This window comes from Microtus pennsylvanicus, chromosome 10 (assembly GCF_037038515.1).
Source record: "Microtus pennsylvanicus isolate mMicPen1 chromosome 10, mMicPen1.hap1, whole genome shotgun sequence".
In the NCBI taxonomy this organism is placed as follows: Eukaryota; Metazoa; Chordata; class Mammalia; order Rodentia; family Cricetidae; genus Microtus; species Microtus pennsylvanicus.
Window position 1 is genome coordinate 56,800,725 of NC_134588.1, and position 25,965 is coordinate 56,826,689.

The 25,965-nt window shown below is 43.0% G+C and overlaps 2 protein-coding genes across 7 annotated transcripts in view; one reads left to right on the top strand and one right to left on the bottom strand.

Moving 5' to 3' along the window:
- Positions 1-273: 273 nt before the first annotated feature.
- Scyl3 (SCY1 like pseudokinase 3) lies at positions 274-25,822 on the top strand. Of its 3 annotated transcripts, XM_075988452.1 has the most exons (14): positions 274-628; positions 4,039-4,244; positions 7,985-8,170; positions 9,773-9,886; positions 11,802-11,858; positions 12,885-12,987; positions 14,015-14,126; positions 16,362-16,439; positions 17,220-17,359; positions 18,663-18,847; positions 19,859-20,030; positions 21,578-21,739; positions 22,714-23,384; positions 24,139-25,822. In XM_075988452.1, the coding sequence occupies exons 2-14, from the start codon at positions 4,080-4,082 to the stop codon at positions 24,193-24,195; spliced, it is 2,202 nt and encodes a 733-aa protein (XP_075844567.1). In that variant the 5' UTR covers positions 274-628; positions 4,039-4,079; the 3' UTR covers positions 24,196-25,822. The 3 variants fall into 3 exon arrangements, with proteins under 3 accessions (XP_075844567.1, XP_075844568.1, XP_075844569.1); XM_075988453.1 differs by lacking the exon at positions 21,578-21,739 and having other exon boundaries at positions 275-628; XM_075988454.1 differs by lacking the exon at positions 274-628 and having other exon boundaries at positions 4,162-4,244; positions 8,046-8,170.
- The window catches only part of Firrm (FIGNL1 interacting regulator of recombination and mitosis), a 42,804-nt gene continuing 41,743 nt past the window's right edge, over positions 24,905-25,965 (bottom strand). For all 4 annotated transcript variants that reach the window (XM_075988449.1, XM_075988450.1, XM_075988447.1 and 1 more), the window contains one exon: positions 24,905-25,105. In XM_075988449.1, coding sequence (XP_075844564.1) covers positions 24,905-25,105 — 201 coding nt within the window. The remainder of the gene's footprint in view (positions 25,106-25,965) is intronic.

A 25,965-nucleotide genomic window follows, 5' to 3' on the forward strand; every position in this document is an offset into this window, starting at 1 on the left:
TCCTTCTAATTTTATTTTTCCACTGAATTGATCCCAGGCTTTCCATCTGAAACCTTAAGTCTTAAAGCCTGAATCACCAGTAGTTGAAAAAAAAAAAAATACCTTCCCAGGTAGCGTGGCCAATCATGATGGCCTGGATGCGGCAAGTCACTACCAGAAAAGTTCTGGCTCAGCCACAAACTCCTCTCCTTTTGCCCCGCCCCTTTAATATCGTACTTGTCTGAAGCCAGAGTTGGCCATTTTGGATCCGGGCGGAAATGAACTCCACTCAGGCCGGCTAAAACCCCAAACATTAAACTAGGACACCTGTGCAATCAAGGTTAAAAACACACGCAGACGGGTTTCTTTGCAGCCAGAGTAGGCCGCTGAGAGCAGGCGCGCCGCGCAGGCTTCCCCGGCGCCCAGCCCTGAAGATGACACGGGCCCGAGCATCACCTGCGCGGCCGCTCTAGCTCGGTTCCGGGTTCGCGCACCTCGGTGGTGGCGTCGGAGGAACTGGAGGCCGGTCTGTTGACCCGTTTCCGGGCCCTGGTGGTGCTGTCTGAGCCCGGTGCTCGGGAGACTGTGGGTGGAGGGGCCTAGGCCTGCGCGTCGGAGCCAGCCGCCAGCCTTCTCCCGCCGCCCCCAGGTAACCGGGAGCCGAGCGACCAGGGCGGCAGGGCGGGAGCGGGGTCGCCGCTCGCGGGAGCGCTGGGGCGGCCGGTTGAGCGCCGCCTGCTCCGGCGTGTTCGGGGTGCCCTCTCCCTGGCTTTTCGGGTGACCCCCCGCTCGGTGGAGAGCAGAGCGGCCGGGCCTGGAGTCTAGCAGGAAGGTCGCGCGGTGCAGGGTCCCAGACAGCGCCAGGCCCCCAGGGGCTTTTTGCGTAGAATAAAAATGACGCTTTTCTCCCAAAGTCATTTTTTTTTTTTTTGGCAGAAATTGGTGATCATAGTTACCGCTGGTTTGAGGGACTCGTGTGTATCCTGAGCTGACGTCAGGCAGGGTACTTTTAGACAGCAGAGACATGATCACCTAGCACTGTGGTTTGAGTTCTTGACCGGGAACGGCCATGGCTGAAACCCATCAAAGCACAGGGCTGCTAGGTTTATCATCCAAGAGCTAAGTGCCAGCGGATGAGGCATAGTCTCAGGATTCTCGGGGTAATGGTGTAAGCTTTGGCACTTTGAAGCTAAGGAAACGGGAGCCAAGAGAATCTCTGATTGTTGGGAGAACTGACATAATTCTCTCAGAGGACACAGGTTTTATGGTTGAGTCTAGATGTTGCCCGGTGAATTAGGCAAGGGTGCTTCCCAGCCACAGGTGGTCCCTTCTGAAGCTTCACCTGAAGCAAAGAAAGAAGGTTAGAGGAAAATAAGTAAACGAGGTTTTTTTTTTTTTTTATAAAGAGAGCTATGGTGAATATTCACATCCGAGGAGACTGTCAACTCAACGTTTCACTGTAGAAAGCAGAAGTGTATTCTGTAACTTGTCTGTGCCATATTGGAATAGCCTTTTCTACCTTCAGGTGACTTTCCGTTTCAAATCTACGCGGCACTATTTCATATTTTCCTCCACACTCCCGAAACCACGAAAGAATATTTGGAGCTCGGAGTGTTATTTGTGCCTTGCATTCCAGTACGTTCTCAGTTTTAAAAGTACTGGTTATGTCAATAGTGCCCCTGCCCCTACCGTGGTGGGAAGACCCAATGGCCACGTTAGGGTGTTGTCAAATCCAGTCCTCAGTACCTTTCCCTGCTGCACTGGGCATAGGTCGGTGTCAGTAGACAGCTCTCCGTGGCCAAGCCTTCAGGACAGCAGTACAAGGCATTCCGTTTCCAGTAGAAGCGGAGTCATCCCTTTTTTAAAGTGGTTTTTTTTTTTAGGGTCATAGGCAATACACTGCTGTGAAAAATGAGCAGCTTTAGTATCTTTCTAATCCTTTTGGAAACCTCAAGTTATTATCACGTGTGTACTTAAAATACTGAATTAAAGGTTAATAGATATTCTAAAGCCTGGTATTCCAACAAGGGCCTGTTTTAGTATTGAGAATGAATAAATTAAATGTCCATTGTCCTTGCCTTGGATAGCATAGCTCATGAACCTTGAGGACTAACAATGAAACTCAGGCTCATGACTTCCTGCCAGGCAGACACTCACCTTGTAGTTCCTCCTTCTGTTTTTCCTTTATTGTTTGCTGATCTTGAAAAGTTTTGTTTTGGAATGAGCCAAGAATGCAGGCCAGCTCCACCTTCTTTTAAAAGTAACCCTTCCCTAACTCTTGCCTGTGGTGTTTCAAGAAGGGGTTAGAGTGGAAATAGCGCTTGGTCTCAAAGAGCGTAGGCCAGTCAGAAAAGCTACGGACTCTAAGAGAGTTAGTCAGTGAAGAAACTATCAGAAACTAGCTCGTCATCCTCCAGACCTGAGACAGGTCTGAGATGGGGGTGCTGCGGGTGTGTGTCTGGCCCTTCCCCCAGCCTGAGCTTGTTATGCCACTACCACTCACTACCTCGGTGCAACCAAGTTTTTGCTCCCCCTTGCCTTCCTACAACATAGCTCCAGTTCCACCTCCTGCTGCCCCAGTCTCCACCCTCTGGTCCCCCCAGCTTCAGATGTGCTACTAGTGATGGAGAAAAGCCTTGCCCAGTTCTGGTGAGTCTGCGCCTTTGTTCCTGTTGTGGACACTGAAGACAGTCAGCGAGTTGACTGCTCTTTGACCTGAAGCAAGTCATTAACTTTGACCAGGCGCCTGAGGAAGACCCTCACTGAGCAAGCACTATGCATCCCCAGATAAATGGAGTTGCTTTTCTCCATTTCTGCATGAACTGTTTTTATCTGTTGTTCCAGTCAAAAGTGGGTGTTTCTTATAACTGGAGGCTGTTGAATATTTTGATATTGTTCTTAATGTCACTTCTTTTTATTTATATTTTGAAATTAGACCTTAATTATATCATTCCCCTCTTTCCCTTTTCTCCTGCATACATACATACACACACACACACACACACACACACACACACACATATATATGATGTCAGGGTTGACCACTTGCTATTGGACTTGCAGTTGGGCACTCTTCCCTTTGGAAGAACACTTCTGATTCCCAGCATTCCCCAGTTGCTGTAGTTCTTTGGCTGGGGTTGGGGGAGCTTTCATCCTTTCATGTTAGCATGTCCATTAGGGTCCTCGTTGTTCAGGTCTTAGTTAGACAGGCGTGTTAATGAAACTGGATGGTATCACCTCTTTGGCTTTCTAGTAGATACAATACCACAGCAAACTTCCTGTTCCTCTGGCTTTTACAAGCCCTCTCTTCCTCAATTTTCTCTGAGCCTAAGAAAAATAAATTGCTAGGGACATAAGAGCTCAGTGCGTTTGCTAAACAGCGAAGTTAGTTCTTACCTACTGACAGTCTTAGATTTTCTGTAGCTTTTTCCCTAGTGCATTTTGTGTTCCTTGCGAAGTGTATACATCCATACATGTTTTAAATTCTATGACAGACTTCTTTTTTAAGCATCATTACATAGATAACAAATTATTCTGTGGCTCTTCAAGTGGAAGGAAAGTCTAAGTCAAGAGAGATTTGTGTCGTGACTATTAGATTTGTATTTATACAAAGACTATTTTTGGGAGGTGAGGGGTTCAAGACAGGGTTTCTTTGTGAACTCTAGCTGTCCTAGAACTCACTTTGTAGACCAGACTGGCCTTGAACTCAGAGACCAACCTGACTGCCTCCCAAGTGTTGAGATTAAAGGTATGCACCACCACCACCGGCTAAGACTTTATTTTTAACTGCAAAGTTTTACAAGCCTTTATAAAATTTGTGTGATTGGGTTTGCGGAAGGAAGTACCTGTGACTGTTTGGTGGCACAAATTTTCTCTGGAGTTGTTAGTTGTTAATTAACAAGCATTCCTGATAACTTGCTGTTCGTTGACCATTTGTGATATCAAATGAAGCTGTCATCACTGCAGAAATGACGTAAGTTTGAATGGACATTTCGGTGTGAGCTGGAGAGCCAGCTTGGCTTATATTGCAGATATGTAATGTTTTCTCCTCTGTTTCAGACCTGCTTGATCTGAGGAGGAACTGCCCCACTGCAGAAGGGATGGGATCAGAGAACAGTGCTTTAAAGAGCTATACACTGAAAGAGTCGCCGTTCACCTTGCCCTCTGGACTTGCTGTTTATCCCGCCACACTGCAAGATGGGAAAAGTGCCTCCGTGTTTGTATATAAGAGAGAAAATGAAGACAAGGTTAACAAAGCCGCCAAGGTACTGTAATGGGGTTATCTTCATAGGGCTTTTTATTACCTTGTTTCCTCTCCAGTGACCTTCCTAAAGATGGAGGGAGGTGTGGTCACAAGCAGTGGTATTTTCTTATCAGTGTCCCATAAAAAGTTGTTCTGTCCCTAACACACCATCCCCACAGCCAAAGAGCGTCACACAACTCATTGTGATGGTTTTTATCACAGGGCTTTTAAGGAGAATGGTAGGCGGGTGATTTCACATGGCTGACCTAAGAGATGGGATTAATCTAGTGTAACAAAAATGCTGCTTATTGATGTTCTCATTAGTGTGTTGATGTATTGACAATATAGTATTTTAGGAATTTTATGTTATCTCTCTTGCCCCGAAACATTGTAATGTCACAGCATTTTAAAAAGAATTTTATTTGTATTCTTTTATGTTACCTGCTGAGCCGTCTCTCCAGCCCTTGCCCCGACATTTTTAATTTGTGTGTTAGATTGGCTGTCACAGACAGAGTGTTTAGTCTGCCTTTGGTTCTTGGTGAGAGACCTTACAGGGTCACTGACTCTGGAGGTATCCATTTTAGCCCCTTAGTTGAGAGTGTCACTGCAGTCGGTTTGCTGTATGACGGTGACAGAGAAGAAATGAGGCCTAGGCTGGTGGCTCAGTCGTGCAGTACTCCCGTGGCGTGGCTGAGCAGGTGGATCTGTCCTCCAAAAAAGAAAAAAAAAAAAAAGGTAAAAAAGAAAAGGAAAACTAGCACCGAAAAAGAATGAGCCCACCTTGGAAGAATATCTCTAATAAAATAACCTGTTTTCTTAAAGAAAGCAGTGCTGTGTGCTGGCAGTTCCTTGGATAACCAACTTTCGCGTATTTTCTAACTCATCATCAGAGAGTTTCTAGAGAAAAACACAGTTGTGTTCCTGAGTTCCTTCTGCAGTGTTTCTGTATAGGACTGGGAAGTTTTCCATTTGAACTGATAGCTGTTTCGTTGGAATAGTGGTCTGTGTCACTATGAGTTCCTTTTTAAGAGTCCATAGATGGAGAACATAATTCCATAAGCTGCTTACGTGCTTTATTTCTTTAATGGCTATAAAGATTATGTTAGCAATATTGGTATTTCATTGCTCACACTCATTAGTTGTTTGATGTTATGTCTTAGATTAAACACAGAATTGGCAGTTTTGACATCTTCCTGTGGGAAAGGACACAGTTTTCATTGTGTGTGTGCGCCTGCCCACACCCTGGGAGTGCTACATGCTGGGTAAAAATTGTTGGGAGCAGTGAGACCCCAGATCCTGATCTGAGTGCCTACAGCTGCTCTGAGCACGAGACCTTCAGGAGTTCCTGATGGCAGGAGAGTGGTTTCTGGTGGGTTTGGCTGGGGCGTGGCTATCTCTATATAATCTGCCCCTGAACACAATAAAGGAAAGGGGCATTCTTGGGGAATTCAAGGAGGACCCGTGTCACTGTCTCTCTGTCTGTGTGTGTCTGTGTATTTTAACCTCCAGCCCCCTTGCCCGAAGCTCGTGAACTGGGTGCCAGCGCACAGAGCGCAGACACAGGGGCACGGTGCGTGGCAAAAAAAAACATTTTTGTTTCTTTTGCACCCCATCTAGGTATTGTTAATGATTTTTATTGTGACTTTACAAAAGAGGAGACGTCAGACTTTATACTCTTAGGTGCAGTTAGCATTTAACGTGTTCACTGACTTGCTCTGTTAGAGTGTGTGTTGTCTTCTATGACTTAGTGACTGTAGCCAGTGAGGCACTTATGCTTACAATCTTTCTAGTTCCTGCTATCCCTAAGACTATTAATTACTACCTTTTGTAGCATATGGGCCCCGAAGTAAAAATAACACAGCTCATACTTTTTGTAAAAGAAAAAAATCCCAAAGATCTGCTTTTGGAGATGAAGACTTTTTGTGCTGAAAGAATTTTAAAGCTTAGAGTAAAGAGTTCTCCGCCGTCGTCTCTAGATTCCGTGTTAAGTCCTGGCTGAAACTTTGCAGCTAGCCCCTCCCTGTTTCTTCAGCCACACTGAGAAATCTGGGATGAGTTGGTGTTACCAGGATGTCTTCGAGTCTGAAGAACTGGCCATAGCACTTAAGAAGTATATGGCATGACATGTTGCTTTGGGGATGTCATGCCCTAGATACACAAGTACTAAAGCAACTGCCGTTAGCAGCTGCCTCTAGGGTGGGTTCCTGGTCCTACCTCTGAGAGATTCAGTTATTACGAGGAAACAATTCTATTCTTTCTCTACTATAAATTAAAAATAACAACCATACTATACTGTTGGCCTCTGGAAGAAGAAATGCAGCCATTTGGTTTGTCACAGAACAGTATAAATGGTAGCAATGTCTGTTAGACCACATTTTATCTTAAATGCATCAACTGTAACTAAGAGCATAGTCTTCTCACAGGGACTCAAGTTCAGTTGTAGCCTACAGTCTGTAAGAAGTGAAACAGTCTAAGAATGTGGTTACTGTGGTTTGCTGCAGTCCAGATGCAGATAGGCTTCATGGGAATCACGAGCTTCTAGAAGTGGTCCCAAAGTCCACTGGACTCCAGCACAGCTGCACAGCTGTTCTTCAGCTGCTCTCTGGCATTCTCAAGTGCACATGTTCTTCATGGTGGAGTGTACCCCAAACCAATAACTGCCCAGACTTACTGTCTGAACTCTGCCCTGCATTTCCACCTGTCTGCCCGATACCTGAGCCTGGGTGCTCCACTGGGGCCCACTGTCTCCAGAGTTTATATTTTTAGTAATTATGCTTTTTTATGCCCCTGTTCTCCCCTTTTTGGGGAACCTCATTACCTGTATTAGACCTTTTGTTATTGTCACACAGGTTCCTCTGGTGCTAATCATTAAAACAAGCAACTTTTTTTATTCCTTGGATTGGTTAATAGCTTCAGATTTCCTTACTCTGTACTATGGCATATTCATATGGTTAATGAATTCCTACCTTGAGTTTTTAATTTCTAATAATTTCCCATTAAAAATGGATCACATTCTCAGGCTGAATATATTTTGAATTCCCTTTTGAATATTTTAATGTTGCGTGGCAGAGATTATTGATTCTGCCACCAATTTAACCTTCCTTAGGTTCAGACCTCAAGTTCCCATGAATAGTAGTTCAAATTCCTTCCTCCGGTTAGGTCTTTCCCTGTGCCTGCTTGCTGACTCCAGAGTTTGAAGATTTATAGCTGTGCAGAAAATGGGGCCTTTCCTTCGCCAGCTCTCCACCCTTTGGGACAGTGGTCTCGTCTCTGCCCTCCCTAGGTTCCTTTCTGAGTCTAGCCTGAGAGATACGGAGATTTTTGGTCAGTTTGGTACCCTTGCTACCCTACTCCGTGCCTGAGGCCTGCTGTTAGTGTGTGATTCGTGACAGGAGGAGAGCTGAGCTTCATTTTCACAGCTGCTTGACTCTGCTCCATAACCTGGGCACTTTGCAGAGTTCTTGGCCGTTTCTGGCATTTCATTCCAATTGCATGGCAATGATAGTTGGAGGGCGTGAGAGCTCCAGGGACTTATGAGGGAATAGGAAGTCTCTGTAGAATTATTTAAGCATTGGTAAATTGAATAAATTTATTCAACTTAGAACAGGTTATGGATTCTTTTTTTATCCTTGAAATCTGGGAGAGCATAGGGAAGTTAAAGGACTTTCAACAAAAAGCATGCCTTTATTACAGTGCGTATGAAACTGTAACTAATGTGGCTTGAGTCATTAACTTCATCAACTCTCTGTTTGTATTTTAAAGCACTTAAAGACCCTTCGTCACCCTTGCTTGCTAAGATTTTTATCTTGTACTGTGGAAGCAGATGGCATTCATCTCGTCACTGAGAGAGTGCAGCCTCTGGAAGTGGCTTTGGAAACCCTGTCTCCTGCAGAAGTCTGTGCTGGAATCTATGACGTATTGCTGGCTCTTATCTTCCTTCATGACAGAGTAAGTGGACTGACTGATGGGGACTGAAGTGACCCTCTGGGCGGTGGTACTTAGAGACCGATACAGAGAGAAACAGCCGGAGTGGAAGGAACAAGGGATCCTGCAGATGCTTTGTGGACTCAGCAGCTACTTGTCTGTCCCTGAGCAGTTATTTACACAGTTTTCTTTCCGTCTGCTGTCTCCCTGTTGTTTAAGTCTTTATCTAAACATGGCCAGTCAGGACTGGCTAAGAGAAAGGGCAGCCAGCCGTTGCTATGGACCAAAGCCCCTCTTTGTTTTCAGAAGCTCTGCTCCACTCTAGATTTCAAAGAAAGAAATAACCATTTTTTTTCAGAAGAAATGGGTGGGTGAATCTAGTGAGGAGACAGCCCCATGGTTGGCTAGTAAGCTTGGCTCTGGTGATTTCTGGGATAGATGTCGGGTCTGTGCTCACTTCTGGTCTGTTTGTTGTCACTGTTCTGAGCTGTCACTGTATGGTGTCCATTCTGAAGCATTATATCTTTAGCAGTCTGCAGAGATGGGACGGCAGCAGCGCAGGCTACACATGCTGGCCACAGGCCTCTCAGCATCTTAAAGCTGTTTGTCATGTGCAGTTTATAATTTCTTAGAATTTCAGCGTCTGTCGAGATTCACACGACAGCAAGAACTGTTAATGCTTCATTGGGGAGGAATGTCTTTTTTGTTGATGAAAATCTATCTATAATAGAAAAGCAGCAGGATTAGAAGGCGTGTTAACCCTCTGTCCCATCCTTGGATCTAATCTTCCTCTGAGACAACTGTGGTGCTCAGTGCATTCATTATTCCAGAGAAATTTTGTGTGAATGCCAAGCAAATATTTTATGTTTATTTTCCTATTTTTCCCAATGGAAGCATATTATACTGTTAAAACCTTCCTTTACTATATATCAGAGTCTTCTGTATAAAATGTGTACACATTGGATCTTGTGAGTAGAATATCTAGTGTACTTTTTGTGTCCTGGAATGGATGATTTTTGGCTTGAAAAAGAAATTTAACTACTCAAACCCTGGTTTCATTTTCTCCTTCCTCATATTTATTTGAGTGTACTATTTTTTTTTTATAGTTTTAAACTAGATTCTTCTGTGGTGGGTGGTGGTTCTTGACATTCCATTTCTCCCTTTTCTGGTGGGATGTTGTTAATGCCTCCTGACTGCCAGGCTTTCGGGTGGAGTGGTCTGGGTTCATGACAGCCTACAGGCAAGAGAGACTTTAAGGGGAAAGGGACATAATCTGTGGGAGCCCCTGTACCTTTTATTTAAGGTACTGAAGCAGCTGATCCAGGCCGTGGAGACTTGTGGATGTTTAAGGACGTGTGTGGCTCCTAATTCCCAGGAAATGGGAGTGATGCTGTCTGTGCATAGGATTTTGGTGTCTTCACGACCTTCCTGTCAGGTGGGGGCGCTAGGCAGAGCCTTTCCTTTCTTAGCTGCGTCTGGTTTGTTCATTTAAGCACAGCTCCATTGGTTATGCTGCAGGTGCCAAAGACCACATCGCACTGTGTGTGGTGACTAGTATTTAATTGTTTAAAACCTTCAGGTTTTGGGGTGTCACTCTTGTTCCTTTTCTGTTTGTCTCTTTCCCAGGGACATCTGACACACAACAATGTCTGCTTGTCTTCTATTTTTGTGAGTGAAGACGGGCACTGGAAGCTCGGAGGCATGGAAACTGTGTGCAGAATTCCTGAAGCCACAGCAGAGGTGAGCCAGTGATGGTGATGTGGGGTGGGCACTGGAAGCTCGGAGGCGTGGAAACTGTGTGCAGAGTTCCTCAGGCCACGGCAAGGTGAGCCAGTGATGGTGATGCGGGGTGGGTTTCGCGCCCCGGCAGTGTCCTTAACTGTTAGGATTGTAGATTTGAAGAGCTGAACTCTGTGTTAAAGCTCATGTTCAGAAAATTGTAGTGTTTATTGCTCAGAAGTTCTGAGGTTCATGTATCCGGTATCATTTAGTATGTAAGGAGCCCAAGACTGAGAGGTAAATGGTTTATTCAACATTGAAGCCAGCTGCCCGCCTCTCTGTTCCCATAGCTACTTTGTGCCTCATTATGACGCTCAGTGCTAAGGTTGGCTTTTTGTGTTTCTTGTGTCGGACTTTGTATCTCCTCCTGCGATAGCAGCTGCTATTACGAGGCCAGGAGTGTCACTGGACATTGTCTAAGCTGCCCCGTGTCAGGACACTATATTGTGTGGAGTGTGGGTGAAGTTGTTGTTGCCATGGAACTTGCTATACATTCACCCCTAGTAGACCAGCTGCTCTATTCTCTGTTCTGTTTCTTTCACCGTTTGCATGTGCTTCCTGACTCACTTTTTCTAAAAGAAATAAAAAAATCACTCCATAATGTCAGAGGATGTCAGATCCCCTGTACCTGGAGTTATAGGCAGTTGTGAGTCACTTTACGTGGGTGCTGGGAACTGGCTTCAGGTCCTCCAAAAGATGGGGACACTCTCCCTTTGATGTGTTGGTTCAGTCTATCTTCTTGGGCTGTTTCTACCCTTAGACCTTCATGAGTGGTACTGTGTTCTGATGCTGCCAGTTCTGTAAATACCCCCTCCTTACCTCTGTCTCTGTTGCACTTTCTTCTCTGAACTCACCTCCGATCTGATTAGTCTGTAGTCCATAGCATGAATTCTTTGCCATGGGGCACACAGCTCCTCACAGTTCCTGCCCATTCCACCTCAGCTCTGTTTAGCACCTACAGCCCCATACTCCTGAGCTGTTGCTTACACGGGGAGCAGCTCAGATGCTTCCCTGTTTTCTGATGTGGTTCTGCTGCCGAACCGCCTTCTTCCTCCTGTTGGCCTCCTAGAAAATGGAAACACAGATCGAGCCTAAGTCCATCTGAATCCTTCCTCATCTGAAAGAATTAATCACGACTGTGGGCTTCGTGGTGCTCGGCACATCTATTAGAACTGCTAGCTTCTCTCCAGGTTGTAAGCACTGGCTGGGGACAGGAGATCCTGTCTATTCATCTCATAGTCCTTGTGCCAGAAATGGCATTTTGGAAATGTAAGCTTTTCAGAAATAATCTTTGGATAGGTGAATAGGTGTGCCTATTCAGTGGGTGTTGTTTTTATCTGTACAGCTCATATGAGCCTCACATATGGCTTGTGACATATGGTCTGAGCCTTAATGTCTTGTGACAGCAAAACTTATGATTCCCATGTTATAATAGGTGGTAAATTTTTGTTGTGTGCTGACCCCCCCCCCCCAAAAAAAAAAAAGGATCTCACTATGCTTTCCAGGCTGGCCTTGAGCTTATATGCTCAAGTAACCTTGCTTCAGCTTCCTTACTAGTGGCCACTATAGGCATGGACCACATCTGACCAAAGCACCTTTCAGTTATTCTGTCTGTCTGTGGGAAAGTGGGTAGTTCAGGGGCCTCTGATGACAAGCCCAATGGAAGAACAGCTGCCACTGATGCTTCCTGCGCCCATGCTGTGCTGGGGACCACAGTCACATCAAATTAGGAAGGCTGGACATTCAGAAGTGGGGTGTGTGGCACTGATCGAAAGGTCTCCTGGCTCCCGCTTCCACTGCTTGTTTCTCTTTTAAATTGAACTAAGATTAAGTTACCAAATATGAGTTATTTTTCTTAATTTATTTCTTTGTCTAGTTTCTCAGGAGTATCCAGTCAGTAAGAGACCCAGCGTCTATTCCTCCTGAGGAGATGGTGAGTAGATGCCGTTGTGAAACTAAGTCAGCCTCTGCTGTGCAACAGTGGAAAACTAAGGCCCTCACCATTTCCTCTGCCAGTTTACTAAATCAGAGGTGTCTCGTGATGACCTTGAAAATGCTTGAGATTAATCTTACTATCACAGTTAGAGCAGCTTATGGACTGTGTTTGTATAAAGGTGGAGATGCCCCAGTGTGGCGAGAGCATCATATCTATTTCAGGAGAAGTTGTTGTACTCTGCTAGAGGCCGTGATTCTGGGGGAAGCAGTGGCCTCATCCTTCCTCTGCATCATCCCAGCCACACGTCTTCCTAGCTGCTCACAGCTGGAACTCCTGGGCATGTGCAAGAGGGGTTGTTAATACCGTGGTGAGGAAAAGACCATTTACTAGTCTAGAAGGTGAGCCTTTTACACAGTTTTTACAAGCCCTAAATAAAGCACCAACCTCCAGAGACAATGTGCTCTACAGGAAATGCAAGCCCAACTGTAAGCTAGAGACCTAAGATTTGCGATCGCAGGTTAACCAAATCTGTGTATATGCATAGACTAGGGATTTTTTTTAAAACTGATGATTTGTGGATTTTAAGTCAGTTCATCAGCATTTTGAAAATGTTGAAAATATCACTGAGCATGCCAGAGTATAAGAAAAAACATTGTTTTATGAACTTTTGTTTTCATTGTGTGTGTATAGTATAGTATTTTTAACCCTGGGTTGCAGTAAAACACAATTCAGAAAGCCACAGATAAGTATTTTCTCTTTTTTCATATATGATATTTTTAAATCTTTGATAAGCTTCTTCATCAACTAATAGGTTAAAAATTTTTCCATTATTGAGAGAGACCTACGATTTTAATTGACATACAATTGTACCAATTTGTCACATACTGTGTACTAACAATTCTTATAACCTGTGGAGTGTGGTACCATCAAGTTAGAATTGAGTATAATTAATGCAAACATGGGAGAATGTTGGAGACAGCTTATACAGCTGTCCTCTCGTTCTAATAGTCTTCCTGCATTTAGTCTCCAGAATTTGCAGCCCTTCCCGAGTCCCATGGCCATGCCCGAGATGCCTATTCCTTCGGAACTCTGGTGGACAGCTTGCTCCCCATCTTGAATGAGCAGGGTGAGTTGGAGCTGTATGGCCACATGCATAGACTAAGTAGGAAAGCACCCGACCCGCTCCGTGTGAACGCCAAGGACTGTAGTCTTTAGTGTAGTGGGGAACCCGCCGCTCACCACACTGTTTACTTAGGACAGATAGCAGCACCAAAAAGGGGAGAAGCTTGGGGTTCCATAAAGATGAATAATAAAAAAGAATTTTAAGTAGGAAGCATTTTGAACAGTGGCTGTCCCCATCATATGGGACTGTCTTCAGAGTTCATTATTGAGTTCTCCTGTGGCTAATAAATGCCCTTAGTGACTGAGATGTAATGGCCTACTTCTGCTAAAATTTACTCAGTGTTTTTTCTTGTGTGTCCTCCTAAAGCCCATCTACTTAAAGACAGTCCTCTGTTCCCTTCTGTGTTCTCTAACGGCATGCTCGGCAGCCTGTGCCACTCCCCTGGGGTGGACTCTGGGACATTAATTCTGCACCGGTGAAGGTTACTGAGGTGTGTGCCACATCAGGTCCTTTTCAGTGGCCTATCTCACTCTGCTGACACTTCCCCAGTGCCAGTATAGCTCCTGCCATGATGTGCAGTGTTCTGGTACTAGAAGGCTCTGGCTATCAACTTGAATATTTGCGAATTAAAGCCTAAGGCTCTAAGGCATTGTTGTTATGCACCTATAAATGTGGCAAATGTGTATAAGAGTTGAAAATACAGGCATTCAGTTAACACCGTGTTGAGAAGGACCTGCCCAAGAAAGATCTTCAAACCTGCCCCCTTTTGAACCACCATTTTGGACATGGTGGGTTAAAATGAGGAAATGGGGGAATGCAGAAGGGAGGCACCTGCGGCCGTGTGCTGTGCTGGCAGGGCAGCGCTGTGCACCTGCTGCAGATCTGGCCTGCACGACGCCAGTCATGCAGCAACAGCGGGGCTCTGTGTGCTTGGGCTTTTGCAGGTTGGTTTTTGCTCTCGTCAGTCTCCAGCTAGAGAGGTCCGGAAAGAGGGAGAAGGCACTGGAACTAACTTAGCTCTGGATTTCAGTTTCAGCGGGTGTTCTCTCCAGCTTCCTACAGACCTTGCACTCAACTCTACTGAATCCCACGCCGACCTGTCGACCAGCGCTCAGCACCCTACTGTCCCATGACTTCTTCAGGTGAGGCGTCTGGTGACGTGGTGGAGAGAGACTGGCTGCCTCTCAGGCTCCCATCACAGAAAGTTTTAGGAATTCTTAGCTGTCATGAAGGAATTTTATCCAGATTCACTAGGGATTTTGATTATAAGGAAACTAATCTGTGTGGAATAGTTTACAGTTAGATGTTAATTGATAAACGTGGCCTCTGTCTGCTGCCACTGCATTACTGGGACATGTTCTCTAGTACGTGTTGGGAGGGGGCAAGTTGTGTTTCTTCAGCAGTAGACTGTTTCCTTTGTCCCAGAATATGTAGAAGTCAGTTAGAAGAAGGACACAGTGTAAATACTTTTCTGGGTTCACAGATGGTATTGCATTGTCAATAGTACTTTAATTATATGGTCTTTCACTTCTCTAACCACAGACCTTGTGCCCACCTTAGTTCCACATTTATGAATTTTATTAGCAAACCTAACCTTTTGTGTTGTACTCAGAGAGCTTGGCAGGAAGCAGAGAAAAAGACAGCTGTGCTGCTCCTGAGATGAGCCACCTCTAGAGAGGCACATTTTGGGGTTGCTACTGAATTAGTGCCTGTAGTTATCAGGAGTACAGTTGCCATTTATGGTTTTAACTTTTTCCAGTGTAGCAGATTATGGCCTCCATTTAGTTCCTAAATTGATAAATACAATTGTATATATTTACATGTACAAGTCTTTCAACAATTATTATTATAAACATGTATTTTCTTGTGTTTGCAGATGATTCTTAGAAATCCTCTATTTCTCATGATATAAAATCTCTACAAAGATAATTCACTGTAGTAAATTGTCACCACTATGTGTAATACAAGTTCTCTAAGAAATGTGTATTAATATAGAGGGAAAAAAAACAAAAGAGCACTCCAACCCACACTTGACACATCCACTGTGGTGAGGAGTAAATGTCGGAAGCCACAGGATGAAGCAGGTCAGCACCCATCACTGAGGCAGCTGAGCCAGTTTCATTCGATTCAAGACACTGTGCTTAGGTTCTGCTGCAGAGGATTGGGCAGGCACTGATGACGGGTTCAGGATGCACAGGTCCACTTAGGTTTGACATGAATCTTTAAAGTTTAAAAAATCGAAACTCCGAGACAAGTTTCATAACCTAGAAATATCAAAGGGAGAAACAGATTGTGATGGACACATAAAATAAATGTAGATAGTCTATTATTTCGGTCCATGAAGTATAAACAAGTTGTCCTTATAAGAAGCTAAAGTTTATGAACACATACTCATACATTTCTAGACCATATATGGTACCATTTACAGTGAGACACGAACACATGAACTAGGAAAGCTCACAGGCACACATATTCCTGGTGCTGCATACAGCGCTGCAGGTGTTGCCCTGGAACAGCACGCGATGTGAATCAGCTCCAGAAAAGCGGAAAAATGGCTGATGCAGTACAAAGAGGTCTTCTGAGTTTCTTGTGTATTTTTCCATTGTGTTTTAACTCATGCACCATAGAAAAGTATGTTAGTAGACTGTTTTCATTAAAGCATCTGGTCAACACCAGGCTAATGGGAATTAAGTTTTGGAGAAGTCAGAGTCATGTGACTTTTCTCTGCGGAAGAAGTCATGGAAGTCAGTGCCCTGGTGATGAGTTGTCCAAGGGTCACATGGAGATGTTAACATGGGAAGGGAGGTAGTAACTGTGCATGCCTTGTCGGCTGCCAAGCTTGTGTGCTTAACTGCCATGCAATAGCTCCCGTATGGTAAGTTGTGAGCCATGCTCTCTTGGAACAGATTACAGGTTTGGGACCACCTGTGGATTCCTTAGAAACTGACCTTGCCTGAGCACAAAAGTCAGAAAAGTGAGAAAATGCTTGTGACTCCTACAGAAATTCCACTTCCCAAAGGAGAGACTTGGGAATCAGCAGCTTCTGTGAAATGTTTATGCCATTTCCCACGACAGTCCCGTGCCAGTGTCCTGTGTCAGTGGAAAGTTGGGGGAAGTATGCTTGCTACTGAAGCCTTAAGTACACTAGCATGCGCGTCTCCATTTATAGCCTCTGGCAGATGTTTCTGGAATTATAAAGACATTAGGCTTTTCTAGGTTTGCTCCATTGCATAAATCTCATCAGCTACTTTGAATCTTTCATATGACATAGAGAACATTTCTTCATTGAAAATGGTGGTATGGTCTGTGATAATAACATCAATACTTAACATGCCTTTAATCTATTATCCTATTTTATTTTATTGCCCTGCATTTAGGAATGATTTTCTAGAAGTTGTGAATTTTTTGAGAAGTTTGACATTAAAAAGTGAAGATGAAAAAACTGAATTTTTCAAGTAAGTTTAGAAAAAACTTAGGTTTGCTAACTTGAATTAAACCTATGTTAAGCATGTTGGTGATCTAGGTAGGGGTGGATCAGACTTCTGACTTCATAGTGGTTACTGAACTTTCCTGCATGCCCAGGAGAGGTTGTACAGGTAATGCAGGCATAGCTAGACTGGTAACTTAAGTGTGAAGATGGGTGCAAGTCTTGCTTTGCTGGGAAGGAGGTCTCAGGACAGAGAAACAGGAGTGAACACACAAAGGCTGTGATTTGTGTAGCAAATGGCAAGCACTTGAATCCTCCTGGAGGGCAAATTTCAAAACAAGAACAGGTAAGAGGTGGTCCTCATAGACGATATTTGTAGGTAGTAGACTTCTTGCATTGAAACCACTGAGGGGATGAAGGCGTCCGTGAGATAACTAGATCTCTCTTTACTGAGCATTCCGTTCATGGGGGCAGGCTTAGACACAGGAGGCTGATTGGTTAGTATGTATTGTTCAGTCAGCAGGTAAGAGGTTGGTGTAGGGGTACTATGGACCAGTGAAGGAGACACTGAGGGGAAGAGCCAGTGAGGGAGTGGAGGGAACACTTGGAATTGAGGTTGGAGACTGCGTAAACTGGCGGGAGACGCGGCGGTAGAGCAGTGGCCCAGGAAGGCCGTGTATTAACACTAAGTGTGTAACAAGCAAAAGTCAAAGAACAAATAGCCAGAGGTAGATGGATGAGTAGCACAGCGAGCAGAGAACAGAGGTCACATGACCAGACTGGGGACTAACCATCTCTTTCCTGTTAGATTTCTGCTGGACAGAGTGAGCTGCTTGTCAGAAGAATTAATAGCTTCAAGATTGGTGCCTCTTCTGCTTAACCAGTTGGTGTTTGCTGAGCCAGTGGCTGTTAAGAGTTTTCTTCCGTATCTCCTTGGCCCTAAGAAAGGTGAATTTTTTTCCCAGTGTTATTAGTTATGAAGGAGTTTGGCAATTATTAGTTCATTTTTTTGAATGGAGTAATATTGCAGTATTCTAAAGTTAATGTTTGCCTCTAAAGGCACAGAAGAGCTACTCCTCCCTAATATGATAGCTTGAACTCTGACTCAGGTACCAAAGCCCACGGGTAAATATGGAATATCTTTATGGAATATCTTACATCCTAAGTGGTTACAGACACACACACACAGGCACACACAAATGCAACATGGTATGTATATGAACCTTTAATGGATAAGACATACGTTCTCAGGTATCTTTTCAGTCATCCTTAGACCTGTGCTTTCTAAGTTACTGAAAGCAACCCATGTTGTATTTTTAGTAAAAAGGCTGAAAATCTCCAAGACCATTTTTTATTTCTTGGAACTGTGGGTTTCAAAGAAATTGCTTTGAAACTTTATAAGATTTGTAAGACTATAGTCTTGGATGGTAACACATCAGGTTAAAGAACTTATTTTTAATATGCTAAAGAATTTAGAGTTAGGTTAAATCCTGCTTTAAGAATTCATTTGTTTGTTTATCGAGATAGGGTTTCTCTGTATAACCTTGGCTGTCCTATAACTCACTTTATAGACCTGTCCTTCTGCCTCTGCCTCCCAACTGCTGGGACTAAAGGCCTGCACCACCACTGCCTGACTCATTCTCTTAAATTTAAAAAGAAAATTAATTTTATGTATATGAGTGTTTTACTTATATGTATGTGTATTACATATATGCCTGGTCCCCATGGAAGATACAAGAGGGTACTGGATCCCCTGAAACTGGAGTTAGGAATTATTGTAAGCCGCTTTGAGTGCTGGAATCTGAACCTGAGTCCTCTGCAAAGCCATTGTTCTTAACTAACGAGCCATCTCTCCTGCCCCCCGAGTTCATTGCCTTAAATGGTGTCATTCCAACAGATACTATGAGTAGTTAATTTCAATTTAAAATTGAATTTTTTTTCTGGGTTGAACATATTTAGTCTTGAATGTTCCCTTACAGCTCTCCATCCTCACTGGATTTGAGGGAGAACCCGTGAATCATCTCAGTGTTCTTTAAAGATGAGTTTTGCCCCACCCACTAACCAGGGCCAGACAGGATGCAGCAGCACTTGAGACAGTAAAGCCTTTAAGTAATTTTGAATCCACATAAGAAATCCCTTTAGCTTGGGGCTTAAAATTCTAGACAGATAGATAAAATATGTGTAAAATTCTGGACTCAGTTGACGACCCTTTCCCCTGAATGACTTGTCTGTACCTTCTGATGCCGGGTAGAGAACGCACCAGGAGAGACTCCGTGCTTGCTCTCGCCAGCACTCTTCCAGTCACGGGTGGTCCCTGTGCTGCTCCAGTTGTTCGAGGTCCACGAGGAGCATGTGCGGATGGTATTACTGTCCCACATCGAAGCCTACGTGGAGCACTTCACGCAGGAACAGCTGAAGAAAGTCATCTTGCCACAGGTTAGGACCACGCTGGCAGTGGGAAGATGAGAGAGTGCACAAGACTGCTGCCACCTTAGGAAATGCAAGGAGGGAAGAAGGTTTTCAGATAATAGTTCAAAGCCTTGAGACAGTGATTGAGTTTAAAAGTTACTAGGATATAAAAAGGTGAAATTATATTTTCATTCCAGTCTTCTTGACCAGTCAATTAACATAAGATGTTTAGTCTTAGTCTGTGAGCAGCTATGATTCTGTTTGCTCATCTTGTAGGTAAATGGATGAGAAGACAAAAACAAGCCTAAGCAGACCGGTCCATGGCCCTTCACTAGCATTTGTGCAATAATTACATTATGATAATTACCACAGAGAACATGAGATTGTTAGCAGTGATTGCCAACCATAGGGAATGTTTATCCACCATAGGGAATGTTAGGATTTGCTTGCCCAAGGTTTGTAATCATTTTTTTAATGCCATAAAAAATTATCAGAACTGGCTGTGGCGGTGCATGCCGTGTAGACTTCGGGAGTTCAAGGCTAGCCTGATCAACATATCGAGTTCCAGGATAGCTAGGGCTGTTACACAGGGAAACCCTGTATTCCCCCCCCCCAAAAAAAAACCACAATGGCACAGATCAAAATAACAAAAATATACTGAAGCACTGGAAAACTAAAGTGGGAAATCAAGGTGCAGCTGCTTGCTTCTAAGGGCCTGCAAATTATAAGCCTTGATGCTCCCAGAAATGATACTTAGTTTATGTATCTTGTTGGGCAGCTGTATCAGGCAGTCCACACCCGTTTTCATGGAGCCTTTGCTCTGGGGCTGGCTCATAATTTGCCTATTTGGGAGTGGGGTTGGCAATCCATGATGGGCTGGAAGGACAAAACATTGTTTCTTTCCCATAGTAAGTTGAACTGCTGAGGAATGTCTACGAAAACATTATTTATTTAAAGCATTATGGCTGCAGGCCAATTGCGCTTCTCCAGGAGGCAGAGGTAGTGGCTGTCTGCACTCATGACCAGTTTTGCTCCTAGGTACTACTGGGCCTTCGTGACACCAGCCATTCCATTGTGGCAGTTACTCTTCGTAGCCTGGCGGTGCTGGTATCTCTACTTGGACCAGAAGTGGTTGTGGGTGGAGAAAGAACCAAGATCTTTAAGCGTACTGCTCCAAGTTTTACCAAAACTAGTGACCTTTCCCCTGAAGGTAAGATTCAACTTTATTTTAGTAAGTTTTTATTATTCTATGATACAGGTTTTATTTTGAGGTAAATGGTCAAGCATGAGGATAGTTCAGTTTCCCTTTTCAGACTCTCATACTGGATACAAAGTGACCTTTAATGGTTCAGTAAAATTTCTTTTTTAAACCCACAAAGGGATACAGAAACTACACACTCAATATATGTGGATTTTATAGGATTATATTTAATAATGCTGTGCCCAGCTCTATAGCTTATTTTCATGTATTGTATATTAAAGATGTGTTTCGAGGTCAATACAGAAAAACCTCACTTTTACACCTATTTCACTGAATCCAATTCAGTGATTTATAGCCATAGCTGTTGTATCCACTGCTAGATTTTTAACCAGTCTATAATCTGTAGTACCATAAATATCCTTGGGGATGCATCATTATTATATGGAGTTCCACTACCATAGGATAAGTCAGACTCAGAAGGAAACTTTGTGGGTTAGAGGATATATTTGAATTTTAGTAAGGACTATTAAAGACCATTGTTCTTTTTAACGCTGGATCCTTAAGTTCTTTTGATTTTTGTTGGACTATTGGATAAAAGCTATTTTGAGTACTTCAGGAAATCTTTGATTTCTATGTGGGAGGCAGCACAAGAACTTTATATCAACAATGTCATTGCCTTTTTGTTACTTTGTATGACCTTGAATTCATTACAAAATTCTGGTCTCTCTAATGCAGTTCTTTGGCTTGTAGTGCTAGGCCCTGAGGGCTGAGGGTGAAGAAGAGAGAGGTGCTAGAGAGAGCTGAAGCCTTATTATGACAGTTGACTCCCCTTACCCTAGCTTTAAGGTAGGGGAAATACTCAGTGTAATTTTACTAAATCTTTCTGATCAATATCCAATCTTGAATATATGCTTTCTGGTAAACTGTTAAAGACAGCTGCTTCCTCATTCAAGGTCGGATATCCATAGCATAACTTATTTTAATTATTTTCAGCATTATAATTTTGTGGTATTAAGTTATTAATATTGTTCACTCTGTACTCTTATACTAGCCTTTTATTCTTAAAAGAGTCAGAAGCAAGGGCTTAGATTGCTACCAAAATGATTTTAAGAACTATAACTTACCAAGGTTTCCTAAAAATTTTATCTATGTTATGCTTCATAGTTCTGTCCCATCCCCACCATGTTCAGTAGACACAACCTGTCTTATGTACCAAAAATAAAGAGTTGTAAAGATGTTAATAAAGACGTAGCAGAAAATGTTTTGCAAATAAGTATGAGGAAGTGGTAGCTGAGTAAACTAGATTTCTTAGCACCTTGATAGCATTTAAGAAAATGTGTTTCAGACTTATTTGGGGGCTGGAAAGATGGCTCAGCAGTTCAAAGAACAAACTACTCTTGTAGGAAACCCACCTTCAGAGACAGGTGACCATTAACAATGGGTTTTGGTCAAATACTGATATTCTTTTCTGTATTACATATACCATTCCCCCTGGCTGTTGCTCACCAATCAAGTGCTAGATCAGTAAGCCCATTCTCTCCCTTCACTTTCTCCAGGTTCTCCCATGCATGTTGTCTACAGCCAGCAGAGTAGGCCCTCACACATCTCAGAGAACCCCTCTTCTAACTCATTTCCTAAATGGCTGTTTTCTGGCAACACGCCCATCAACAGCAAGAAGCACATACAGGAAGAGTGTTACAATACTCTTCTACAGCCAGGTAAGAATTTTAACTGAGGTTCCTGTGGCTTCGTTCTGTTCCTGAGAATATTAAGCTTAAATTTTGAAAATTAAGTGCACTTTGGAATGTCTCTGTACTTCTCTTTTCACCTCTTTAACTGTTGGTTATACACCTAGCCTTTCTACATAATAACATTACTTGAATTCATTTTTATATCAGATGCTTTAGTATTTTTATGTCTTCTGCATCATAAATGTACCAAAAATAAAGAGTTGTAAAGATGTTAATAAAGACGTAGCGGAAAATGTTTTGCAAATAAGTATGAGGAAGTGGTAGCTGAGTAAACCTAGATTTCTTAGCACCTTGATAGCATTTAAGAAAATGTGTTTCAGACTTATTTGGGGGCTGGAAAGATGGCTCAGCAGTTCAAAGAACAAACTACTCTTGTAGGGAAACCCAAGTTTGGTCCCTAGCACTGGCTTCTGACTCCAGGTCCTGGAAATCCAATGCTTCTAGCCTCTGTACTCACCTGTGTATACCTACACACAGACAAACACGTAATTAAAAGTGAATCTTTGAAAAATAAAGTGGATTGGAGAGATGGCTCAGGAATTAAAAGCACCTGCAGTAAAAGGCTAATAATACCCCAAGTTCAATTTTGGGAACCCAGATAAAATAGAACCAACTACGTGGCAGTCCTTTGCCTCCACACCTGCACTGTGGCATTCACCACCCAGAATGTGGGAGAGACCCCGCAGTAAAAAACTTTTAAAACAACTTACTTGAGCATCCATTTTTAGATACAATTACTAGGTAAGACTGCATCTGTATTATGTAGAGACTTATGCCAATGAGTGTGAGAATATTTAGTCCAAGATCTAATGATGAGCTAATTGTGGCATAGTATGTTTGCTTCCTTTGAGTTTAAGTGTATTTGGATATTTTTAAGTAATTAGACTTTATGCTTGCTTACTCTTAACATTTTATGAGACTAATTCTTGGACATCCCATAGGTGATCAGTTTTCTCACTCTATTAAATTCCCTATGAATGGAATCTCAGATGTGAAAATCAACTCAGAGGACAATGGAAACCTCCCAGCAGGTTCTAGTAAGCCTGAGGAGTGGCCTGACTGGAGTGAGCCTGAGGAGTCCGAGCACCAAACTGCCAGTGTTCAGATGCGGCCCCACGAGCCTTGTGCGGAGTCCCAGCACAGGAATCTGAAGGCAGAGGAGTGCTGGGATGACTGTGAGTCTAGCTCTGGTACCCAAGTAGACACAGTGGCTGCCGCCTCTGCTGCCACGCCTGTTACCTCAGGAGAGCAGAAGCCCACTGCAGCACGGCTTCCTCCCACTCAGCACTCTACGTCTTTGAAATGCAGCCCTTCCTCAAAGACCAGTCACACACAGCATGGGGACGTTAGACCACCAGAAGCGTCCCAAGAAAGACCCCTTAAAGTTCGGTCACAACTTGGTTTAGGAGAAGAGTTCACCATACAGGTAAAAAAGAAGCCAGTACAAGATCCTGAGTTGGACTGGTTTGCAGATATGATCCCAGATATTAAACCTTCAGGTACTTTCCTTATTTTGCCTGAACTGAGGACAGAAGTGATGGTCCCCGACAAGGACGACGTTTCCACAGTGATGCAGTTTTCCTCAAAATTTGCTGCAACAGAACTGACTGAGGTGAGTTCATTCTTTTTACTAAATGTGCTAATCAGGGTTTCCCTTAAGGTCCTAGTTAACAATAAACAAGCATTTTTCTCAATGAAGGTATCATACATAGCTAATTAAAATGATCAAATTAAACCTAGAATCAATAAAACCAGTTCCTATAAATGATTTTTCATGGTTATTGAAAAAAACAACAACAACACTGATCCCTCAGGCATGTCCAACCTATTGATATGACAGCTATTGTCATGTACGAAGTTTATAGTTCAAAACTGTTTAAATAATCACATTGCCAAACTAAAATCTTGGGGTTGGAGATGGCTCTGTGGTTAACAGTACTGGCTATTCTTCTAAAGGACCCAGGTTTGAGTCCCAGCACCCTTAAAATGCCTCACAACTGTCTGTAACTCCAGTTCCAGGAGATTCAGGCGCTGTCTGACCTCTACAGGCACCAGGCACACACGTGGTGCATAAAAATGCATATGCACGAGACACCATACACATCAAATTAAGTCTTTAAAAGAAACCTCCATTTCTGTTATACCATGTGTAGGTCTACCTCCTGTACAAGTAACTCCTTGACTTAGGAATCTGACCAGTTTTACTGGACTACACAGTTACTTTCCAATGGATGTGGCATGTAGCATTACAACCAATGCAATCTCTCGCTTTAGCTTTTGGTTGGGAGGCGTCGGTCTCTTCTGGGTCATTTTTAAATGCTCGGGGTATATAGTTTGTCTCAGATAGTCGGTGTGTTCTGTTGCAGGGAGAGGCAGAAGGCTGGGAAGAAGAAGAGCTGACCTGGGAAGATAACAACTGGTGACAATGAGGGAGAGCTTAAACTTCAGGAAGAATTCTAAAAGAAGTAATACCTCAAAGCAAGCTGCATGGATGTTAAACCCCAAAGCAGCCCGAGTTCCCCAAACCAGAAGCTCTTTTTGCAGTCTGTGCCAACTAACTCAAGCATGAGACAACTTCGAGTTGCTGACTAAGCCGTGAGTGGCAGAAAGCTCTCAGTTCCAGATTCTAGGAAGAGCCTGTGTGCACTTGATCGAGGCCAGTTCCATGAAAAGTAAGTAGCTAAAGTGCTTTTTCCAGGAAAATTCTGGAAATAAAGAAAATAAATTCAAGCCGGTAAGCTTAATTTTGTGCCATTCCTTTAAAAGAGTAAGCTCTACTATGAAATAATGACTTACTGAAAAAAAAAGTCTAGCTGTAAATTCTAACTTCAAAATGCTAAGGTTCCTTAAGCAACTTATTTATTTGTTTACAGTTTATCATCTGAGTAAAAGAAAGGTCCCTCCTTTGGACCTACCTGGGCAGTTACTGTTTCACGTGTATTACACTGTACCAAAGTTCTCAATGAGAAACATCCCCCATCTTGTTCTGTGTCAAATAAAGACTATTTTCACATTTATAAAAGTTTTTATATGTGCAATGAAAATGTACAAACATAATTTACATTCATAATTTCATTTACAATACATCTAGGCAAGGCGTTGATGGTTGATGAAGAATCAATCAGAGTCCATTCATATGTTACCCTCAGGTATACAGCATTTTAGCTTCTCAATCTTTTCTTTTAGTGCCTCCAGTTCCACTGGCAGCCAGGTTGGAGCAGGGGCCTGTTGGAGTAACCACTCAGTTGTGTCCAAAGCCCCTACTGCTGCTTGAAATGCTGACCTATACTCTTCTTCAAAAGGGAACTCATGCCGGGCTCTTTTTGTGCAAGGCTGAGAAATAAGGAAAGCATAAAAAAAGTAATGCCGTAATGCTCATTCTGAAAACAATTTAAGAGAAATTTGAGAGAAACTGCAGTCATGGGATCCCAAAGTGCCCCCTCTAATCATATTTCATCCTAATCACATGTGGCAGCAAGGAGAACCCTCCTATGCTAGGGTCCCCTACCGACAAATGCTGTCTTGCCCAGCAACTATCACTAAGTATTTTAAAACACCATTAAGAGAAATAAAATGTGATTTCCCAAATACTAAGTTTGTAAATGATGAGAACCACAGGCTCAAAACATCTTGCACAGGGAGGGGGAAGAGGGACTGAGACCCAGACATATTTAATAATCAGTTTTCCAAAGGGGTGTCACAATTTAAACTCACAGGGCTTATGAGTATAACTGGTTTATATTGAACTTTATATACTTCAGGCTTACAGCTACATCTTAAAAGAAAAAGCAAAAATTACTATTGCCTAAAATCCCAAACTATAATTGTACTTAGGTTAAAAAACACAATTTTGAATGTACGTAGTAGTGTCCAATTTCTTCCAATTAATAGGTACATGTGATAATTAGAGAAAAGTGATTGAGGCTGGCTGGATGAGGAGACAAGAGATGAATTAAACATGCTGATTGGTATCTATGGGTCAGAAAATACATTTATGTCATCATTGATACAATATGTAACTTCTAATAATAAAGAGTATATTTGTTAAAATGTTTACAGCTATTTTTTTGTAGTTCTTGTCTGTTGATAACACTTCAGGAAAGATGTATGGTTTTGTTTTTGATGTGCTTTTGACCATAAAATGGGAATTTTATATGTTTAGACTTTGATATTCAACATGAGGACAAGAATCA